We start from the raw sequence: 22491 nt of genomic DNA, 5'->3' as shown, positions 1-22491 counted from the left end.
TCTTTATTTGATGATGTGGCATTTCTGCTAATATATCCTGAGACCAACTGCCACAATCAGCATGCATATGCTCACTAACTACGCCTCACATGTACTCTCAGAATGCAACTAATTGCCTACCATGAAAGGAAAGCATACTATATTAAATGTGTATATATATATATATATCAGATTTTAGCTTCCCCTTTTGTTGTGGGTTCAAATAAATGACAGCCACGATAATGTCTTAGAATTTAAAAGAGTCTTTTGTAGGGTTACAACCAGACTGCAAGGATCTAAAAGCAATCCTTGATTGCAGTCCTGAGAGGCTCTTTCGGTCCATCTTTAAAGGCACAAATTCACCAGTCTTTTGTCTGGGACTGAAGCAAGCGTGGACAGAAGCAGAAAGCAAAACTAATGTGAGTTAGTGTCATAGGTACAGCATTAATGATAATAACACCCTGGTTATTTAAATAGAAATAGTAATATCCTAGTTACCACATCCAGGGGAACAATATTATTAATTACAATGTTCTGATTAAAAAAAAACACATTTTATTGGAGGCTCATAAAATTCTCATCACAATCCATCCATCCATCCATTGTTTCAAGCCCATTTGTACATTTTTTTCCCTCATCATTCTCAAAATATATGCTTTCTACTTGAGTTCTTGGTATCAGTTCCTCATTTTCTCTCCTCTCTCCCCGTCCCCGCCATGAACGCTTGATAATTTGTAAATCATTATTATTTTTTCATGTCTTACACTGTCTGATGTCTCCCTTTGTTAGGTAGCTAGCATAGGGACTTGGGAGTCCATGATGCATGCTCAGAGGTTAGAGCTTTGGACCAGGAAGGGATGGTACATCTAGGTGGGTGTTACACCTGGATTGGCCCATCTAAGCCAGGTGAGTTGATTCAGCCAATGGGGTTGACCAGTATTATCGACCACGCCTCCCAACAGGGCCCCTTAAAAGGCCAGACCTTTTGCTCTGGCGCTCTCTTTCCCAGCAGCTGCTACAGGATGTAGCACAGCCAGGCTGCGGTTGCAAGCAGCCAGGTCGCAGTCCCAAAACTGTGCCACAGACTGTCTGGCTTGCATTCCGTTTACCGAAGAACCTGAAACTGCTTCTATTCTCTGTAAACTCACTTGGATCACAAACCAGGCTTTGGCGTGAATTCTTTCTCTCGGGGAGCCAAGGACCAAGGTATATCTCTCCCCTGAGAGATCTGACACCTTCACCCACTTTTCTGTTGTCCATCCGCCAGGGAGGGACTTACTTGTAGATCCTTGTAATCCGTTCCCTCTTTCTACTCCACCTTCCCTCCACCTTCACGGTATCACCACTTTTACCACTGGTCCTGAAGGTTTTTTTTTTTTTTTTTTTTTTTGGTCCTGAAGGTTTTATCAGTCCTGGATTCCCTGTGTTTCTGGTTCCTATCTGTACCAGTGTACATCCTCGGTTCTAGCTGGATTTGTAAGGTAGAATTGGGATCATGATAGTGGGGGGGGAGGGGAAGAGGAAGCATTGAAGAACTAGAGGAAAGTTGTATGTTTCATTGTTGCTACACTACACCCTGACTGGCTAATCTCCTTCCCACAACCCTTCTGAAAGGGGATGTCCAGTTGCCTACAAATGGGCTTTGGGTCCCCACTCCACACTCCCCCTCCTTCACAATTATATGATGTTTTGTTCTGATGATGCCTGATACCTGATCCCTTCAGCACCTCGTGATTACACATGCTGGTGTGCTTCTTCCATGGGGGCTTTGTTGCTTCTGAGTTAGATGGCTTCTTGTTTATCTTCAACCCTTTAAGACCCCAGACACTTTATCTTTTGATAGCTGGGCACCATCAGCTTTCTTCACCACATTTGCTTATTCACCCGGTTTGTCTTCAGCGACTGTGTCAGGAAGGTGTGCATCATGGAATGCCAGTTTAATTGAACAAAGTGTTCTTGCATTGAGAGAGTACTTGAGTGGAGTCCCAATGTCCATCTGCTACCTTCTTACTAAACCTATAAATATATGCACATAAATCTATTTCCCCATCATCATATATAAATATATTTACATATGTACATGCCTGTATTTAGATCTATGTAGATGACCTTTGCCTCCTAGTTCTTTCCTCTATTTCCTTTTACTTTCCTCTTGTCCTACTATCATGCTCAGCCTTCATTTGGTCTTCAATTCCTCTTGGTTACATTACCCTTGATCAATCCCTACCGGGCTTCTTACACCCTTCTTGTCACTGATTTTGGATCACCTGTTCCCTTGTCTCTGGGTTTGATAATACCACTTCCTTTCTCCCACCTCCCCCTCGCACATGTCTCCCCAGAATAGTCGGTCCCATTGTTTGCTCCTCCAGATTGTTTATCCAGCCTATTTTATCTAGATTGGCCTAAAATGTTCTGATCTTGAGAACATAAGAGTACATTCTAAAATCAATCACTAGAGGGGTTTTCCAAGATGGGAGGGAGAAGGAGGCAGGTCATTCAGCAGTCGCTAAGAGATGCGTTACAGTGGCTTGTGCTAGTCTGTCTCACTTCAAGGGTAGAAGGTTACATCTTAGATTACAAGGTAGGTGTAAAAGTACTAAAAATGTTCACACTTTCAGAGCACATACATTTCTGGTTCTTTACTATATGCTTGGATGCATGATGATTCTCCTAGTTCAGCTGTATTTTGATCCTACGTATACATATGGGTGGTCCCGGGTTGGTGAAGGAGCCCTGGTGGTGCAGCAGCGCAGCACTAGCTGCTGAGGAGCAGTTGAATTTCACAGCTCCTAGCGGCTCCAGGAGACAAAGTGCTGGCGATCTGCTCGTGAAACGACGACCGCTCCCTCTCACGATGCTGTGAGAGTGAACAGGTGACAGCAACAGCCACCGCCTCGTGTTGATGCTTCAAAGGTTGCAAAACCTCATTTAGGTGAATTACATAAGGGATGTTAACAGTGATTAATGTAGAATGATGATTTGATAGTTACATCGTTTATATAACTGTAGTATAAAAATAGTTCCATAATAAGTTTACCAAACTTTTCTTAATTGTATTTAAAGCTAAAAGCACCTTGGTTATCATGCTGTTTCTTTTTTAATAAAGAAATTCCTGATGGAATTTCCCCCCCTGAAACCCCAAAACAACATACTCTCTTTTTATTTTGTCAGTGTTTGTTTGTTTGTTTGTTTGTTTGTTTTTCCTCCCTCTAGCCTCTCTGAGGCGGGGCCACCTCTATTTTATAGACGAGCACACCGAGTCTCAGAGGAATTGTTTGCACGGTAAATGCAGAGCTGGGTCTCATTATCCCCAAATCCAGTTTCTTCTCTCTTTACTAAGCTGCTTCCCTTACACCTGTGGGTCTCCTTGTATTTGAGTACAGAGCGCTTGGCTCGGCCCTTCCTGACACTTCTCAATCCACCTAGCAGAATGCACTTCCACATCCTCCTGTCATGTGTTTTCAGATGCATCATGAAATGTCCTGAAGCCTATCCTGCTCTCTATAGCAGTGGATCTCAACCTTCCTAATGCCACGATCCTTTAAGACAGTTCCTCTTGTTGTGGTGACCACCAACTGTTAGGCTGACTAGCATAGGGCTGGGACGTCCATTACACATGCCCATTGGTCTGAGCTACGGAAACAAAGGAGTGGCACACTGCACATGCTCAGAGGTTCAGGTTTCCCAGGTGGGCGCTGCACCTGGATTGGCTCAGCTAGGCCAGGTGAATTCAATTCAGCCAATGGGGTCGACCAGGGGTTGTCCACCATGCCTCCCCATGGAATCCTTGAAAAGGTAGGAGCCAGGAGTCAATGGGGACTTTGCGGGGACCTTTTTTGTGTGACTCTGTGGGCAGCTTCCAGGCAGGCTGCACAGGGGTGCGGAGCCCGACGAGGACCTGTGTGAACCTGAAACTTCTTCCAAGGCTCATAAGACTCACTTGGATCACAAACCAGGCTTCGGCGTGAATTCTTTCTCACGTGGAGCCAAGGACCAGAGAGATCTAACACAACCATCGGAAATATGTGTTTTCCAACAGTCTTAGGAGGCCACCCCTGTGAAAGGGTCGTTAGACCCCAAAGGGGTTGCGACCCATAGGTTGAGAAGCGCTGGTCTCTAGGGTAACCGCTCCAGCCACAGGGCAAGGGAATATCTCTTCTTTCCCTAGTCCAGCTTTCAATACCATTTCTGGATTGTGTACATGCATGTGTATTTCAAGACTACACCGAGTAAAAACAAAATTAAAGATTACATGTGGCACCCTTCTGTAAGGGGAGGAAAAAGATAAACCTGAAACTATGTATAATTCTTGGCCTATAATGACAATCCGTCCCTAGAGGCCTAACCTCCTAACCTCTTTCCTTGGTGTGACAGTGGTTTGCTCCTCCTTTCTGTCCTTTTTTTTTGTTTATTATTAAATCATCTCCTATAACTCTTGAGCCAAGAGTACATAGGCTAATATTAATGTACACGTCTAGAAAACTCACTTCCGTCAAGCTAGCATGTCAGACTTCTCTAGAGATTTGAAGGCTGGCTAGAAGGACTGAAAAGCAAAAGCAACAAAGATTTGGGGGCCTATTGCAACCCCTCTGGGGCCAGTTCTCCTCCGCCACATGGAACCATGCTGAGTCCAAATAAACTCTGTGCCACCTTACCTCAAAGATCAAGTCAAATTGTAGAGCCAGGGTCTCAAAAGACACAAAAAATGCTATCTTCTTAAAGTTCTTTAGAGAGGAGATAAGAAAAGGTAAAAAACAGATGGCTTTTGGAGATTTGCTACCAAGGAAGGAATAAAACTACATACTATTAGGGAGAGATTAAACAAGAATCCAGAGAGATAAAAGCATTTAGTATGGGTCTTAAAGAGCCAATAAGGAGTTTCCCCCCAAGACAGGAAACTAGATCGAAATGCTATGCTGCCCCTGGATATCAAGGACACAGAAACCTAATCAAACAGATACAGATGATAACCCTGGAACCCTGAGCTTCCGAGGAAAGGTTAGATAAGTGGATTGAAGACCGACCGACTAGGAAAAGCTGACCGCAAGCAGGAAGAGAGGAGACAGTAAGGTGATGTGTGGGCTAAGCTGATGTGGCATAGCCACCTTGAACTTTTATAAGCAACATTCCATCCAGATACACCTGTGACTAGTGATGAGAAAGGTGGGGTACTCCCTTGTCCCCCACCTCTTCCTGGTGACCAGAGCATTGCCAGACCTCACCTTCACCCACAGAGAGGCCTTCAACATCCACCCCGCTTAGCTTTTGCTCCACCTGCAGTCAGAGCTGCAGACTCATGGGTCAGGCACTGGGTTCACCAGGTCCAAGTCTGGAGACGCTTGAATGCCCCTGCACCAGGTGAGTAGAACAGGTAGTGCCTAGTCTCTCGCCACGCCACGAACAAGCAGCAACTCCTAGAATCTGCTCTCCCCAGTTGCCTTCTTTGCCTGAAAGGCTCCCTTCTCGATCTCAGTTACTATGTGGCTCTGAATGAACGACTTCCAGATGAGGTATCCCAGCCCCTGACAACCTATAGACTGGCAGGAACGTCACTTAGGATAGTGCCCCCCCTTACCCCACTCCATGAAGTCCTTGGAGGCTTCCTTTGTTCTTTCATCTCCTCCCCCCCGGCTTTCATCCATTATTTTTTTTCTTAGTCTATCTCCCCCACTTCCCCTCGATGTACCAGAACTCAGAAGCATGAAAACCCAAAACCATAGCTTAATTTAGGAAAAAAATGCAAATGAATACATAGAATGAGGTTTAGAAAGGCATCCAACATAGAGTTTCCACGCCCCCCCCCCAAAGGGATGTGTTACCCTCTCATGTACTGCGTGATTTTCACCCACCAGGAAGTCCATGAAACAACTGGACCCAGAGCTTGTCTCAGAGGTCTGGACACAGTGCAGACTCCAGTCTGTCTCCTCCCAGCTAGGCAGCTATCACCTGGTGATCATGAGGCCTAGTGCGTCTTAACTCCAGGGTTACCTCAGCGCCCCACCTTACCTGCTGAGTGTGGTCTCGAGATCTTATGGAAGACACTTAAGTTACATGGTTTTTAGTCTTTTCAGAGATTGTCTCAGGAATATATGTGCATGGTGGACATATAACCACACAAACGTACTTCCTATTACAGCTTGAGGTTTGAATTTCTTTCCTCAGTTCTATCAGCATGAGATACACTAAGCACGTTCTTCCCTCTGGGCTTTTGCACCTGTTTGCACATTTCCCAATTTCACATTCGTCCTCTCAAAATGCCTTTTGGAATTTTCTATTCAGCTCTTTTACACCACTTTGTCCACTTGCTTTAACTCCAAGCAAGCTTCAAAATCTCTTCTAATATCCACTTTGGAGTCTCTTCTTTTGTGGTCTTTTTAATGACCTTTTGTTTTCTTCATGTATTGTTTTCTCAATGCCCTCCCATAATTCAGCAGGTCATCAGTGGTCACTAAAGTGTTAGAAAGGATTGCTATAGAAGGCTCTTGGCGGGGTGGGGGTGGGGAGGAGGGGGTGTCCTTACCTCAACTTCTCTAGCTCTGTGTCCTCCTTCCTTGGAGAGCTTCACATCGCATCTGTGCCCCTCCCCTTTTTGTCCGTCCTTGTTTCTGTGCACTGATTAGCCTCATGAGCTAACAAATAAAACCTTATTCTCAAATAAAATTGCATCTACAAGTACAGGATTTAGGATTAACAACACATCTGGGGCGACACACTACGATCCATAACAGTGTTATTCTGGCAAACGTTAGGTTATAAAAGAGTCAGTAAAAAGGGATTGGTACAAAATCATAGCAACTTTTATTAAGCAAAACACGAAATGTAAAGATACTGTTTCTCAGCATGTCCTCCTTCTAGGTCTCTGACCCTTCTGAAGGCAGTATTGCCTGCTCTCTAGCCCTTTCCCAAAGACTGCTGAGTCCTTCCATTGACAGCACAGCACAGTAGCAGTCTGGGCTTTCTTGGACTCAGATCATGTTCCTTTTAAAAGGTGAGGTGGGCGCGGGGAAAGAAGCCCGAAGTGCCCAAATTGGGGTTCTAGAGTGGATGCTATTCTCAAAGAACGAGCCGGTACACTGTGGTGAGAGGGGAGAAAATTCCTCAGTGCAACTTTCTTTACCAAAGGAGCTTGAAATGTTCTTAAACCAGCTTCCTAAGACCTTGGAGAAAGTCTAACAGGATTACCCCTTTGAGATCGACCTCATGGAATGGTTCCCTTTACCTCCTGGCTAGCCTCTCCACTTTGAATGGAATTGGCCTGCCAGCTGGCCTTGGAAGCCGTGAACTTGTTTAGGTTTCTCTCCTAAAGGCACGTCTGGAGACCAAGGAGCCCTGGGGGGTTAGTTCTTGCTAACCTTTAGGTTGCCAACTGCCAGGTGGGCCTTGAGAAACTGCCAGCGGCTCCTCGGGAGAAAGACAAGCCTATCTACAAGAGTCCTAAAGAGCTCAACAGGAGCAGTTCTACTGGTTGTTGTTTTTTAAATTATTTTAATGGGGCTGTACAACTCTTACCACAATCCATCCATCCATCCATCCATCCATCTATCCATCCATATGTCAAGCTTATCTGTACATTTGTTGCCATCATCATTCTCTTTCTTTTTGTCCCTATATGTTTTTTAAACAGGCAAGAGTGTGAACGCAGTCCCCCACTACCACAAAGTATTCAGTCGAGTTCCCCACATTTGGGGAAATCACAGGGGTCAGCACATCCGGAGTGCAATGGGTGAGCCTCGCCCTGGGAAAGCCAACTTCGTGATCATGGTATCGTCCCTGCCACGTAAAACATTTTCTTTCCTTTGTATCAGCTCATTTTTCCCCTTCCTCCACGTCCCCCCTCCCTAACGAACCCTTGATAATTTACAAATTATGATGATTGTCTTTTTTAAGTTATGGAGACTTGGAAAAGTTGGATAACTGTGAGAACTTGCCGGCACCTATGCACGGATCACAGTGACATGCCTAAACACGCCTTATTTGAAATTAACCCGGAGGTGAATGAACTGGAATCCCAGTAAAAATACTTGTAACTGTCATCTATTTCTACAACAATAAGTTCCCCTTTTCCACGAAAGGGCCGGCGTTTCTGAAATACTGTCATTCAGACATGGTTTCCCTTGCTATAGAAGCAAGCCAAAGAACCCGGCGCCAAACAGCTCTGTCCCATGGGAAGGGTGCCAGGCTGGCCCTGCTCCACCCAGAGACTTCCAGGCTGGGCGGAGCCTGGCGCCTTTTAATTCAAGGCGTCTGGGGTAGGGTCCTCTGCGCTCAGAGCCCTGGTTAAGGTCACTCAACCCCCAGCCGCTGAGCGTCTGATCCCACTGAGTCTCCCCTGCATCGGCCGGCGACCCTCGGAAAGCGGAACCCGGCGCAGAGCGCTGCGCAGATGGCGGCGACAGTGACCGTGGAGCCCGCGGGCCCCTGCTGCTGGGACGAGCCGGTGCGCATCGCGGTGCGCGGCCTGGCCCCCCACCAGCCGGTCACGCTGCGCGCGTCCCTGCGCGACGAGAAGGGCGCGCTCTTCCGGGCCCACGCGCGCTACCGCGCGGACGGCGGCGGCGAGCTGGACCTGGAGCGCGCGCCCGCGCTGGGCGGCAGCTTCGCGGGGCTCGAGCCCATGGGCCTCATCTGGGCCCTGGAGCCCGAGAAGCCTTTCTGGAGGTTCCTGAAGCGGGACGTGCAGACACCCTTCGCGGTGGAGCTGGAGGTGCTCGAGGGCCACGAGCCCGAGCCGTGGCGCGTGCTGGGCCGGGCGGTGCACGAGCGCCACTTCCTGCGGCCCGGGGTGCGGAGGGAGCCGGTGCGCGCGGGCCGGGTGCGCGCCACGCTCTTCCTGCCTCCAGGTGAGCGCGGGGCAGGTGGGAGCAAGCTTAGGCTGGGGTGCCTCAGTGGGTCTCCTGGGTGACGGTACACCCAACCATGGACGCTTTTGATAGGACAGGTTCTTCCTTCTTGAACTTTTTTTTTTTTTAATGTCAGCTCCCCGAGACTATAACTCATTAAGGGAGTAGAAAACTTCCTGTTTCCCCTAAGGAGGAGCTGGTGGTTTCAAACTGCTGACCTTGTGGTTAGCAGCCCATTGCATAACCACTGTGCCATTGGGACTCCTTGATAAGACAGGTTCTATGCCATTCTCTCCTTTACCTTCCACATTACTCTGCGGGAAGCCCCAGACTCAGGGCTGCTGGGCACATTGCCACTTTGCTCTCTAACCTCTACTCCATAGATTGCTTCAGGTGTCAGCCTGATCTTGACCCCAACCTAAATGCACAGTCTTACCACGCTTCACCCAAACAATGAGAGTCATTGGAAGGTACTGTCATGGGTCCCTTTTCTGCTATCTTGGGGGCATGGACCTCTCCTGTTCTCTTTGTCCCCTCTGTGCCACAGGTAAAGGAGCCTTTGGACACAGCTTTGACCCCTGGTGGCAGTGAGTTATATGTTGGGCTGCTAAGTTCAAGGTCAGCAGTTTGAAGCCATCAGCTGCTCCTTGGAGGAAAGAGGAGGTGTTCTATGCCCATAAAGAGCTATAGTACTAGAACCCACAGGGGCAGTTCTACTCTGTCCTCTCAGGGTCACTAAGAGTCAGAACCAAGTCAATGGCAGTGAGTTTAGCTTTCCTCGTGTGCTGACACGGTAGTTAAGGGCTGAGCCGCTAACCCAAAGTTCAAACGCACCAGCCAGCCACTCCTGGGAGGACGATGTGGCAGTCTAGCCCTGCAAAGGTGACAGCTTTGGAAACCCTATGGCAGCTGCCCTCTGCCCTATAGACTTGCTGTGAGAGGAAATCCACTGGGTGGCAGTAGATTTAGGTTGGTACCACAGATCACATTTCATCTCTGGCTGCCTTCTCACCCACAAGCATCTTTCTGTATTTTTCCTTTCTCTTTCAATCTCCATCATGAAGCATCTGAAATGGTAGTACGTACACACACACACACACACACACACAAACACACGCACGCACACAAAAAGGGTCTGAAATATTAGCACACAAGAAAACAACCACCAAACAAACCAAAACGCTGATGCAACTTAACCTAAAGCTTTGTTTAGGGTTTTAGATTCTTAATTCTATATCCCATCACCTGATGGGCTACATTTTTCAGAACATGGAATCAACATTGTAACATGAAATTCTTCCTTCAGTAACATAGAGGTTTATTACTCTCCTTTCCAACAGCTTAAGAGTCCTTGGACCTTGGAAATAAGTTCTCCTGGAGGCAGTTGGCAGTCAAATCATTAGTAGGAAGATACAGTGTGTTTTCCTTTTCTCAAGGAGCTTGTTCTTTCCCAGTCAGAGATCTTTTAAAAAAATCATTTTATTAGGGGCTCATACAACTCTTTTCACAATCCATACATACATCATTGTGTCAAGCACATTCGTACGTATGTTGCCATCATCATTCTCAAAACATCTGCCTTCTTCTTGAGCCCTTGGTATCAGTTCCTCATTTTCCCCTCCCTCCACAATCCCCCCTCCCCTTGAACCTTTGGTAATTTATAAATAATAATTATTTTATCATATCTTACACCATCCCATGTCTCCCTACCGAAGTTCTCCCCTGTCCATCCACCAGTGAGGAGGTTATATGTAGACCCTGTCATTTGTTCGCTTTTCTCCCTCACCCACCTTCCCCGCTCCTGATATCACCACTCTCACCACTGATCGTGCTGGGTTCATCTGTCCTGGATCCCTGTATTTCCAGTTGCTATCTGCGCCAGCGAACATCCTCTGGTCTAGCCAGATATGTAAGGTAGAATTGGGATTATGATCGTGGGGGGGAGGAAGCATTTAAGAACTAGAGGAAAACTGTGTTTCATCGTTGCTGCACTGCACTCTGACTGGCCCGTCAACTCTCCACAGCCCGAGCGGAATTCCTAAAACCCAAATGAAGGCAGAACTTGATAGTGGGACAAGAGGAAAGTACAAAGAAACAGAGGAAAGAACTAGGAGGCAAAGGGTAGTCACAGAGATTTAAATACAGGCATATAAAGATGTAAATATATTTATATACGACAAGGGAGAAATAGATCTATGTACATATATTTATAGGTTTAGTATTAAGGAAACAGATGGACCGTGGGCCCCTGTTCAAGTACTCCCTGAACACAAGAACACTCTGTTCTAACAAGTCGGCAGTCTGAGCTGCTCACCTGCCTGGCATGATCGCATTCAGGGTTCTTAGTCTCTCTCCCTTGATTCACAGGAAATCATGAGCTCATTTGAAAGGTCTTTAAAAGAAAAGCAAATTCATTGAATTTTCTAATGCCTTTGATCTATCCAATTGCCCTTCTAGGACTTGGACCTTTCCCAGGGGTCATTGACATCCTTGGCGTAGGAGGGGGCCTGCTGGAATACAGAGCCAGCCTTCTGGCTGGTCATGGTTATGCCACCTTGGCTCTAGCTTATTGTCAATATGAAGATCTCCCCAAGACATATGACAACATATTCCTGGACTACTTTGAAGAAGCCCTGAACTACATGCTTCAACACCCCCAGGTTCTCCAACTGTTTTTCACTTAATTGGTCTCTCTAGACTTCTCTCCCGAGGGCATGGCTTGGGATTCACCTGGATCAAGGGGCTTTGCTGTCTTTCCACTGAAGATTTCTTCTCATGTAGACTTCCTAGGCCCCTATGTCCATATTTTCCCTCAGAGGGAGTTAACGATGTAGAGATGTAGAATTCACCATAAAGTCCTAGTGAGAGTTTCTTTAAAGAGTTCCTTAGCAAGATTAAGGAGCCCTGGTGGTGGTGTGGTTACGAGTTGAGCTGTTAACTGCAATGTCAACAGTTCAAAACCACCAGCTTCTCTGGGAGAAAGGGAAAGCTTTCTACCCCAGTAAAGAATTACGGTCTTAAATTCACAAGGGCAATTCTACCCTGTCCTGTAGGGCCACTATGAATCAGAATTGATTCAATGAGAGTGAGGTTGGCTTCTTTTAACTAGCAAAATTTAAATTCCTTTTTTAATACAAGTATATTTCCTTGCATTATATAAAACTCCTTTTATCATGCTAATTATCTTTGCATGCTTGTTTTCAAGCTTTGATTTTCTGATACGTGTATACTCCCAGCTTCGCCCACCTGTATCAGAGACTTAAGAACTCCTGAATCGAACCCTAGAGTCTTCACATTGTTCCGTAACGTTATGGTTTCCATGATGGTTTAAACAGAGTCTGCTGAATTACTATTCACTCTTGGAACCGAGCTTGGTTCCGCACACCCGAGGATGCTCAGCCACATTAAGACGTGCATCAGGCTCACCTGAGTGATGTGTCCTGCAACCCCCAAAACTTCCGAGGCCCTATGTATCAGCATTCTTTAGTGCACTGGTTCTCCACCTTCCTAATGCCGTGAACCTTTAATATAGTTCCTCATGTTGGGGTGACTTCCCAAATATAATATTATCTTTGTTGCTACTACATATCTGTAATTTTGCTACTGGTATGAATCTGGTGACCCCTGTGAAAGGGTCATTTGGCCCCCAAAGGGGTAGAGACCCACAGTTGAGAACCACTGCTTTCCCAATGACTCCTTGGAATGCACTGGCTAGTTCCCAAGGCTGCCAGGCAGTGCATGTAAGATTTATTTGCCATGTGTTCAGCCAGATAGTCTTCTTGTGGGACGAAACGCCTTTGTCAGCTGGGGCCAATTCAAAACTTAAAACATTATCAATACCTCTCACTGCTTTTAGAAAAACATTCTCATATGAAGTCTTGACTCTTCTTCCTTTTTTCTTCCAGGTAAAGGGCCCAGGTATCGGGCTTCTGGGCATTTCTCTCGGGGCTGATATTTGTCTCTCCATGGCCTCATTCCTGAAGAACATCACAGCCACGGTTTCTATCAATGGATCTGCCTTCAGTGAATACAGAGTCATCTATTGTAATCAGGTCAAAATCCCACCATTGGGCCACGACCCGAGAAGAATCAAGGTAGCGTTCTCAGGCCTCCTGGACATTGTGGATATTCGCCATGATATTATAAGCGGGTGTGAGCACCCCAGCATGATTCCTATAGAGAAGGCCCAGGGGCCAATCCTCTTCATTGTTGGACAAGATGACCATCACTGGAGAAGTGAATACTATGCCCAACTGGCTGCCGAACGGCTACAGACCCACGGGAAGGAAACGCCCCTGATAATCTCCTACCCTGGGGCTGGACATTACTTGGAGCCACCTTACTTTCCCATGTGCCCCGCTTCCATGCACAGAATCCTAGACAAGACTGTGATGTGGGGTGGGGAGCCCAGGGCTCATTCTAAGGCCCAGGTAGATGCTTGGAAGCAAATTCTAAGCTTTTTCTACAGACATCTTTGCATGCCCTCCAAATTGTAACACACTGCTCTGCTCTTGACATGAGTGAATCAAGGATATATTGTAGTGTTTAATAATCTGTGTGAATCAATTCTCCCCTGGATCACATTAGATTTGTGTTATTGGCATCAATTATGTTTGAGGGTCACTTTAAAAATTAATCATGTAATTTTAAAAAAGAAATTGAATTGTTGCTTATTATAATTTATTCTTTACACTTAAATTTCCCCATAACTGTATACAATATATACTTTACTGGTTTAAAAAGTTTTGCTGACCTGGATGTCACAGACGATATCACTCAATGGTTTAATCACTGCGAGCATTTTTCACAGTCATCCCCACAAGCAGTTTTAGAATCTGTGCTTCATTCTGGTACCATTGTTATTAGCGCCTTACTAGCCCCCAAGTGTCCCTGCCATGACCCTAAGGAATTATTGCTCACGTTTCTGTCTCCCTCTGATTGGGGAACATTTGAGTCAGTTTTAGTTTTTAAATTACTTTTACTGTGTAACACATGTAGATTTGATCAGAGATACACAACATTGAAAAGGCAAAACTGTTTCTAATGTTATTGTTTATTTGGTTCTCGTCTTTGTTTGTTTGTTTTTAGTTAACACCTTGAGCCACATTTAAGCTGGAAAGCTGAACAAAAATAGATTACGCTTTACATCCCTGAGAGAGAATCAGAGCCCTGGTGGCATAATGGCTATATGTTGGGCTGTTAACTACAAGGTCAGCAGTTTGAATCCACCAGCCAGCTCTGAGGGAGAGAGATGAGGCTTGCTACTCCCGTGAAACGGTACAGTCTCAGAAACTCAGAGGGGCCAGTTCTACCCTATCTTATAGGGTCCCTGGTGAGTCAGCACCAACGCGATGGCAATGCGCTTGGTTTTCTGGTTGGAAAGAGGATGGCCCTCCAGAGGCTTTTCTCTGCCCCAATCGTTCAGAGGATGTTGATAGAAAGAAAGGGCAGCCCTGCCTTTCATCATGGAGCTCAGAGGCGACACTCAGAGGAGGTGTGGGGACAAAGGAGGAGAGAACCTTTCTCTAGCGTAGTGAAGACTAAACTTTTGTCTCAAGGGTGAGTTACTGTGACCCATTTTCCCTCTTCCTTCCAACTCTATGACTAAAAGCAGCTGTTTCCAGCATATCACTTCCAACTCTCAGGCACCCTGTGGGACAGAGCAGAACTGTGCCATAGGATTTCCAAGACTTCCAGGAGCAGACAGCCTCACCTTTCTCCGCTGGACCAGATGATGGACTTGACCAGCTAACCTTGAAATTAGTGCACCACTTAACCCACTGCTCTGCTGGATGCCTTGCTTCAAGAACCAGTCTCTGAACATCAGCGTGTAACAGCATTTGTTGGTGTTCGGTGCCACGTGACCCCACGCACACAGAGGAGAACATGACCCGGCCCTGTTCCATCCTCACAATCATTGTGCTTGAACCGATTGTTGCAGACACTGTGTGCACATAGCTCCCTGAGGGTCTTCTGCTTGCTTGCTGACTTCTTCTTTACCAACCCTGATGTCCTTCTCCAGGAGCTGACCGTTCCCCACAACATGTGCAGAGCATGTGAGCCAGAGTCTTCCCTTCCTGCTAAGAAGCCCTCGGGTGCTCTGTCCTCCAAGACAGATTGTCCGTTTTTCTGGCCGTCGCGGTACTTTCTAATTCTTTGCCAACACCCTAATTCAAATGCGTCAGTTCTTGTTACTACTCCTTATTCGCCGTCCAGTGTTCACATGGTCATGAGGCTTTGAAAATTTCTTGGTTTAGGTCAGGCACACCTCCTTTTAGAAGTGACCCCTTTGCTCTTTCCCACGGTGAAGAAGTCTCGTGCAACAGACTTACCCATGTCCTGAGTTGTTTTGCTTGATTTCATGACCACTGCTTCCATGAGCATTGATTGTGACACATTGTTAGAGACAGGTGTTCATTGTTACTTTCTTTGCCTTTAGGACTCAACGTAATTTCAGTGCATTCCACTTAAACTGGAGGGAATTAACAAATATGGGTGAGGAAATTTATACTAGGCTAAATGTTAATTTTCCCCTAGTTCAAGGGTAAGGCATTCACAAAGTCATTCAGTGAGGACTCCTCACCCTCACCCCACCACTGCCTACCCTACTCACCCTCCCTCAGGGGTCATTCCCTTCTCCCTCGCAGCACATTACTCAGGTGTGGGCCGATGGTGAGAAAATCAAGAATGGACTTTGATAGTCCACGTTTTGAAGATCATTGGAAATGCTTTCCTATGAGGTGAATTGTTGATCATAGTTCTTTCTTTTTCTAGAGGTTTGTTGTTAATTCTTTCCTATATACGGACATCTTCCAAAGATAGGTTAATTTGAGCCTCAACTGGTTGAAACCATCCCACCGATGACTGCATCCTTTGTATTTGTGGAAGGGAAAAGTATGCCCTTTGTAGCCAGAGGTCAGACCTGCCCTCCACACCATTTTGCAGTCACCCTTCAGATCTAGAACTGAGCTCACCTTCATGGTTCCCTGTCAGCCAAACACTAGGTCTGTAGGTGAACAATACCACCTTAGACTAGCCCGCTATTGGAAATTTACAAAGGCACCTCTTATCCTAGACTACTGTTTAGGAGGAGGTCACATGTAGATCCTTGCAATCGCTTCCCCCTTCCCAAACAATCCTCCCTGGACCCCCCCCCCCCCCAGTATTGCCACTCACACCAGTGGTCCTGAAGGGATCATTCGTTCCCTGGATTCCCTGTGTTTCCCATTCCTATCTGTATCAGTGCACATCCTCTGGTCTAGCCAGACTTGCAAGGTAGAATTGGGCTCATGATAGTGGCAGGGGAGGAAGCATTTAGGAACTAGAGGAAAATTGTATTTTTCAACGTTGCTACATCACACCCTGACTGGCTCATCTCCTGAGACCCTTCTGTCTGGCACAACCTACAAATGGGTTTTAAGTCTCCACTCCCCCACTCATTCACTATGATAAGATCTTTTGTTCTGATGATGTGTGATACCTGATCCTTTTCACACACCCTGATCACACAGGCTGGTGTGCTTGTTTCATGTGGACTTCATTGCATCTGAGCTAGATGTCCCTAAGTGTATATTAACCTTGGTTAGAAATATATTAGAAATATATGTGCTCTCTCTGCTCAGATCTGGCTGTTGAGATCATGACCTTCCTGGAGGTGAGCATTTCCATGTATTATTCTGATGCCTATTTAATTTTACCCCTCAATTACACAATCATCCCTTGTAGCTGTTTGATTGTGGAGGCTGGTACCCCACACTGGCTGATCAAAAGAGTGACTTCCGAAGAGATTCAAGTTCTATTCAAGGCAGTGGGTTGATCTCAGAAGATTTTTTGGGATGCCAAAGGGGGTCTTCCTGAGAGAGTTTCTCAATAGACACAGATGATCATGAGAGCTTACTGTCAAGACGTTTTAAGAAAATTGAAAAGGATATTGTTGGGAAAAAATCCCAGGGCAGTTGGACAGTGGAATTTTTCCCACCAGAGTAATGTTCCTGCCCATTTTTAGGGGGTCTCAATGAGGAGACAGCATGACAACAGACAGAAGGTGCTACGGTGAGGATGGGTCCATGGTGTTCAGCGGTAAACCTTTCTGTTAACCCCTCCTGAGAGAGTAGCAGGTCGTCTCACATCTCTACTTTGGTCTTTGAAACTTTCGTAGAAAAAAAAGGTGATAGTTGAGAAACTAGTGAAGATGTTTAATGATTATTACTTAAGATAGTACTACAAGTTGTAGGAAAAATAAATAAAACAAAAAATAACTTACCTAAGCCATGTTGAATTCTGAGAGTTCTACCTTTCACTTTTATGAAATCTAACTTATTTTTGAGACTTAACAAGGAAATAGTTTGGCAGATTCATTGATAACATGAGATTAAAAGTGAGGGCAACCTTTGTTTAGACTCTGATAGGCTATCATGGAAGCAGCAGTCAAGAGATCAAACAAGGCATCGTATTGGGGAACTTCTCAGTGCATGACCTCGCTAAGGTGTGGAAAAAGAAGGATATTATTCTGAGGACTGAGATATACCTGACCCAGGCATGTTATTCTGAATTGCCTCATATGCATGTGAAAGTTGAATGTGGACATTTAATGTATTTATGGTGCTAAAGAAGCATATTGAAAGTTTTATCTGTCCTGAATACTGTGTTGATAGCTCTTATCTGAACTGGGTCATGGCAGGGGAGGTGGAGGGGAGTAAGTATCAGGAACTGGAGGAATGATGTGTATTTCGTCAGTGATATACTGCACCTTGGTTGAATCGTCCCTTCCTTGTAATCCTTTGGGAGTGATGTCCAATTGTAGACAGATGGGCTTGAGTCTCCACGCTAACCCCCTCTTTCTCATCAATAGAATCATTTGTTTTGAATCTTTTGATACCTCATACCTGATCCATAGGCTACCTCTTGAAATGACTGAATGTTGACCAGGAATTTTGGAACAGTGACTGTGCATTCTTTTCATCTTATTTGGGCGCTTGCTGCATCATTCAATCTTTTGCCCACAGAGTCCTTCAATATTATTGGGGGTGGGGGAAGAACCACATATATGGAGGGTTTAACAGGATATTGTTGATTTCACTTCTTGAGATGTGCTGTGTAAATATCAGCAGTATGCTTCATGAAACAAAAAAATGAGAGCAAGAAATCCCTGCAGATTCCTTCAATAGTTCAACTTGAGGCTTGAATTCTTTTCTTCAAATCTCTCAGCCTGAGGTATGCAGAGCATGGTCTTCCCTTAGACTGACCACAGTCTTTAAGTCCCACCAAGTGACTGGGGGTGAGCATGCACACAGCCAGAAGCAGGAAGAACGCACAGCCCCACCCAGCAGGAGGAGGAGCCATGCTTGTCTGGAGGCTGCATAGAGAACTGGCAGCAGGAAGGACCATGAAGGAGGTGCGATGGTGCAGCAGAAGCCATGAGAGAGAGTGGTGGGCTTCCTGGTCCATGGAATGAGTAAAGCTGAGTGTCTGCGGGCAGGAGGTTGGCTTGCAGAGTGGAGTGCCCGTTGAGCATCAATCATCCCTAAAGGAGCTTTGCAATACTTGCCCAAGCAGGGCAGAGGCCAAGGGTCCACATGGCCGAGAGGCCACAGATCAGAAAGAGACTTGCCTGATGCCATGGCTGACGGGAGGCGTTATTGTGGACATGAGGACTGTATCGTTCATGTTGTCTGATCCTAATTGTAGGTAACCTTTTAGCTTCCCCAATACACCCCCATCGTCAAGAGTATTGAGTTCTGCGTGACCACTGCAATGAATGATCGGACCCAGCAAAGAAGTAGAATGTCACGGGAGGGAGGGATGGCTGGGGTTAGAGCAGGGTAAAGGAAGCTGGAAAGCAGAGGCATGTCTGGCCTCTGTCTCATAAGATCCTCTTTGGGCAGAGGTGGAGCAGGATTCTCCTTCTCCTTTGTGTAGCCAGACATGGCTCCCGTGCCATTTCCTCAGGTGATTAAAGAGTTGTAGAGATAGTGGTAGTGTTGGCACAGCATTGTGATAGTAATTAATGCTACCGGATCATATACTTTAAGGGGCTAAGAAGGCTAATGTTATGCCACATATATTTTATGGAATTTTTTAGATTAAAGATCATTTTATTGGGGACACTTACAACTCTTATCACAATCCATACATCAGTTGAATCAGGCATGTTTGTACATATGTTGCCTTCATTCTTTTCTAGACATTTACTTTCCATTGAGCCCTTGGTATCAGCTCCTCTCCCCTCCCTCCCTTTTAATTGTAATTTTAAAAAAACATTTTATTAGGGACTCATACAACTCTTATTACAATCCATACATACATCTATTGTGTAAAGCACATCTGTACATTCTTTGCCCTCATCATTTTCAAAGCATTTCCTCTCCACGTAAGCCCTTTATATCAGATCCTCTTTTTTTTATAGACATTTTATTAGGGACTCATACAACTCTTATCACAATCCATACATACATCCATTGTGTAAAGCACATCTGTGCATTCTTGGCCCTCATCATTTTCAAAGCATTTGCTTTCCACTTAAGCCCTTTGCATCAAGTCCTCTTTTTCCCCCTCCCTCTCCGCGCCCCACTCACTCATGAGCCCTTGATAATTTATAAGTCATTATTTTGTCATTTCTTGCCGTATCCGGCGTCTCCCTTCACTCCCTTTTCTGTTGTATGTCCACCAGGGAGGAAGTTAGTTAATTTAAAACAAACAAACAAACAAACCTTTTTCTGTTTATGAAATCCAGAATAGGTAAATCTATAGAGACAGTAAGTGGATCAATAGTTTCTTGGAGGTAGGGCAGGGGGGCTGTTGGGGCAAATGGGGAGCGAAGAACAACGAGTACAAGAATGAAGATCATGTTCTAAAGCTAATTCTGGTGATGATTGTTCAACTCTCCTTGATGTGACTTCACTATTAGATTGTATGATATGTGAACTGTCTGCCATGAAAACTGTTAAAAGTATCCCAATACGCGGCACTCATTTGGAAGCTCGAGAAATAAACACTCACATGCTCCATCTCGATCGTTGTGGAGTCAAACATTATAAAGTACTTCACGATATTCTTCTGAGGCTTTCCCATGCCCGGATGCATTTGATCCTCATAGACGTTCATCATGTTACAGAAGGGAACTGAGACCAGAGAGATCATTAAGCTTGTTTAAGACTGCACAACTTGTCAGCGCTGACGACAGAACGACAACTCTTCCATGCATTTCATCCCTGCGCTGCTGCTCACCTTTGAAGTTCAGACTCTGGCATTGACAGGGTATGACCTTCAGCCACTTAACGTTCACTGGGCTCCAGGTTCCTCTCTATACGATGTGAGTAGCACTGCCCACCTGGCAAGAGCTTTGGAAACATGTGAAGCTGTGTATGTACAACCGTTTCAACACTGGAGACTCAGAGACCAAGCCTGTCACCGTTGCGCCCCGGCTGGTCCATAGGGTGAGCTCGATGGTCCTCTTTACAGATTCAGATCACCACGGCTTTCTTCCAAGACCAAGACACCCCTGGGTAGGTGAAGCCCTTGGAAGAGCAGTGGCGTGCAAACTGCACCACCCAGAGACCTCGCATCTGCTGCAGGGTGCTGTCCACGTAGACTGGGATCGCCCCCAGACAGGAGCCTGCCTCTTGGGGGTCTTCTTGGTTGCAATCTTTATTGGAGCAGACTACTAGGTGTCTTCACCTGCGAAGCCTCTGGTGGGCTAAAATCGCTGGCTGTGTGCTTAGTAGTGGAGCGCTTACCTGTTGCACCACGAGGGCTCCTCGCATGCACCACTGGTCAACAGGAGGTCCAGTCGTTAGGTTCGGAGTCCCGCCCTACCTATCTGGGCCAGCACAGTAAGTTATCTTGTGGAAGAGGAAAGCCGTTGGAGACTATGGTGTGTAGTGCTAATTCGACACACTGGGAGCTGTCAGGCGTCTGATTGAATGCAACAGGTATGGCTTTTATTTCATCTATATAGTTAAAACTATATAAACCCCAGACGCACTGCCATCAAGTTGATTTTGACATACGTTGTCGTTAGGTGCTGTCAGGCCGGTTCTGACGTCTAGCAATCCTATGTATATGGGTTAGTGCAGGTTGATTAGGGAAACAAATCGTTTTATTGGGGGCTCATACAACTCTTATCACAATCCATCCATCCATCCGTTGTGTCAAGCACATTTGTACATATGCTGCCATCATCATTCTCAAAACATTGTCTTTCTACTTGAGCCCTTGCTATCGGCTCCTCATTTTTCCCGGCCTTTCTCCTATCCTCCTTAATGAACACTTGATAATTTATAAATTATTATTTTTTCATGTCTTACCCTGTCTGATGTCTCCCTTACCCCATGTTTCTGCTGTCCATCCCCCAAGGGAGTGGGTTATCGTGATCAGTTCCCCCTTTCTCCCTTACCTTCCCCTTACCCTCCTGGTGTCACTACTCTCATTATTGGTCTTGAGGGATTTATCTGTCCTGGATTCCCTGTGTTTCCAGCTCATATCTGTATCAGTGTACATCCTCTGGTCTATTTGTAAGGTAGAATTGAGATCACGATAGTGGGGAGGGGAGGGGAAGAGAGGGGAGGAAGCATTTAGGAACTAGAAGAAAGTTGTATGTTTCATCGTTGCTACACTGCACCCTGACAAGGTCGTCTCCGCCTCGCAACCTTTTTGTAAGGGGATGTCCAGTTGCCCACAGATGAGTCTTGGGTCCCCAATCTGCATTCCCTCTCATTCAGAATAATTTGAATTTTTGTTCCTTGATGCCGGATACCGATCCCTTCGACACCTTGTGATCACACAGGCTGGTGTGCTTCTTCAGTAACTCGGTTTTCTTTCCATATTCTTAGGATTCTTCCTGCATCATTCAACATTTTCTCATAAAATCTTTCAATATTACAACTGGAAGCGTCTTGCTTTTGCTTTAGTTCTTTCCACTTAGGATATGCTGAGCGCAGTCTTCCGTTTTGTTTTTGGAACTCTAGATCCTTACACATTTCACCACAATATTTTCCCTTGTCTTCTCGAGCGACCCTTTAAATTTTCTGCTCAGCTCTTTGACTTCATCACTCCTTCCATTTGTAACAGATGAGTCCAGTGCAATATTTTGATTTCTTTTTCTTTCTTGCTTTCCCTTTTCACTTTGACTTATTGACAGCTGCTTCCATGAGCATTGATTGTGGATCCAAGCAAGATGAAATAATTGGCTGCTTCAGTCTTTCCTCAATTTATCATGCTGTTGACTTTGGTCTAGTTTTGAGGATTTTTGTTTTCTTTACAAAGAGTAGTAATTCACACTAAAGATGGCGGTCTCTGGTTTACATCCACAAACACTATTTGTTTTTTACTTGAAGTACGTATCTTCAGGTATTTTTTCTCTTTTAAATCGTTTTATTAGGGGTTCATACAACTCATCACAATCCATAAGCAAATGCTTGAAGTCCTCTTCAATTTCAGCAGGCAATGTAATCTATGTCCTCTGCATATTCCAGACTGTTAATAAAGCTCCCTATAATCCTGACGCCCCATTCTTTACATTGTCCACATCCTTGGGTTATTTGCTCAATCTACAGACTGAATAAGTATAAGGAAAAGATACCAACCTGTCACATACCTCTCCGATTTTAAAGCATACTATCTCCATGTTCTGTTTGAATCAGTGTCTCCTGGTCCGTGTACAGGTTCTGAATGA

General features: G+C 45.5%; 1 protein-coding gene and 1 non-coding gene across 2 annotated transcripts; one reads left to right on the top strand and one right to left on the bottom strand.

Annotated features, from left to right (window-relative positions):
* Positions 1-7600: 7600 nt before the first annotated feature.
* LOC142426905 (U1 spliceosomal RNA) lies at positions 7601-7764 on the bottom strand. The gene has a single exon (XR_012779785.1). It is a non-coding gene; the product is annotated as a U1 spliceosomal RNA (small nuclear RNA).
* Positions 7765-8204: 440 nt separating this feature from the next.
* Positions 8205-17020, top strand: LOC142425957 (peroxisomal succinyl-coenzyme A thioesterase-like). Its single transcript, XM_075531425.1, has 3 exons — positions 8205-8819; positions 11277-11479; positions 12725-17020. Exons 1-3 carry the CDS (start codon positions 8363-8365, stop codon positions 13313-13315), a joined length of 1251 nt encoding a protein of 416 aa, XP_075387540.1. The 5' UTR covers positions 8205-8362; the 3' UTR covers positions 13316-17020.
* The last annotated feature ends 5471 nt before the right edge of the window (positions 17021-22491 follow it).

Source organism: Tenrec ecaudatus, chromosome 14 (assembly GCF_050624435.1).
Source record: "Tenrec ecaudatus isolate mTenEca1 chromosome 14, mTenEca1.hap1, whole genome shotgun sequence".
NCBI classification, from domain to species: domain Eukaryota; kingdom Metazoa; phylum Chordata; class Mammalia; order Afrosoricida; family Tenrecidae; genus Tenrec; species Tenrec ecaudatus.
The sequence above is the reverse complement of the archived record's forward strand: the minus strand, read 5'-3'. Positions and strand labels throughout refer to the sequence as shown.

Excerpts from the sequence above, each read along its gene's own strand:
- LOC142425957 (XM_075531425.1), top strand. The coding sequence starts at position 8,363 with ATGGCGGCGACAGTGACCGTGGAGCCCGCGGGCCCCTGCTGCTGGGAC. Across the intron at positions 8,820-11,276 it reads CACGCTCTTCCTGCCTCCAG|GACTTGGACCTTTCCCAGGG; the intron begins GTGAGCGCGGGG and ends TTGCCCTTCTAG. Across the intron at positions 11,480-12,724 it reads ACATGCTTCAACACCCCCAG|GTAAAGGGCCCAGGTATCGG; the intron begins GTTCTCCAACTG and ends TTTTTCTTCCAG.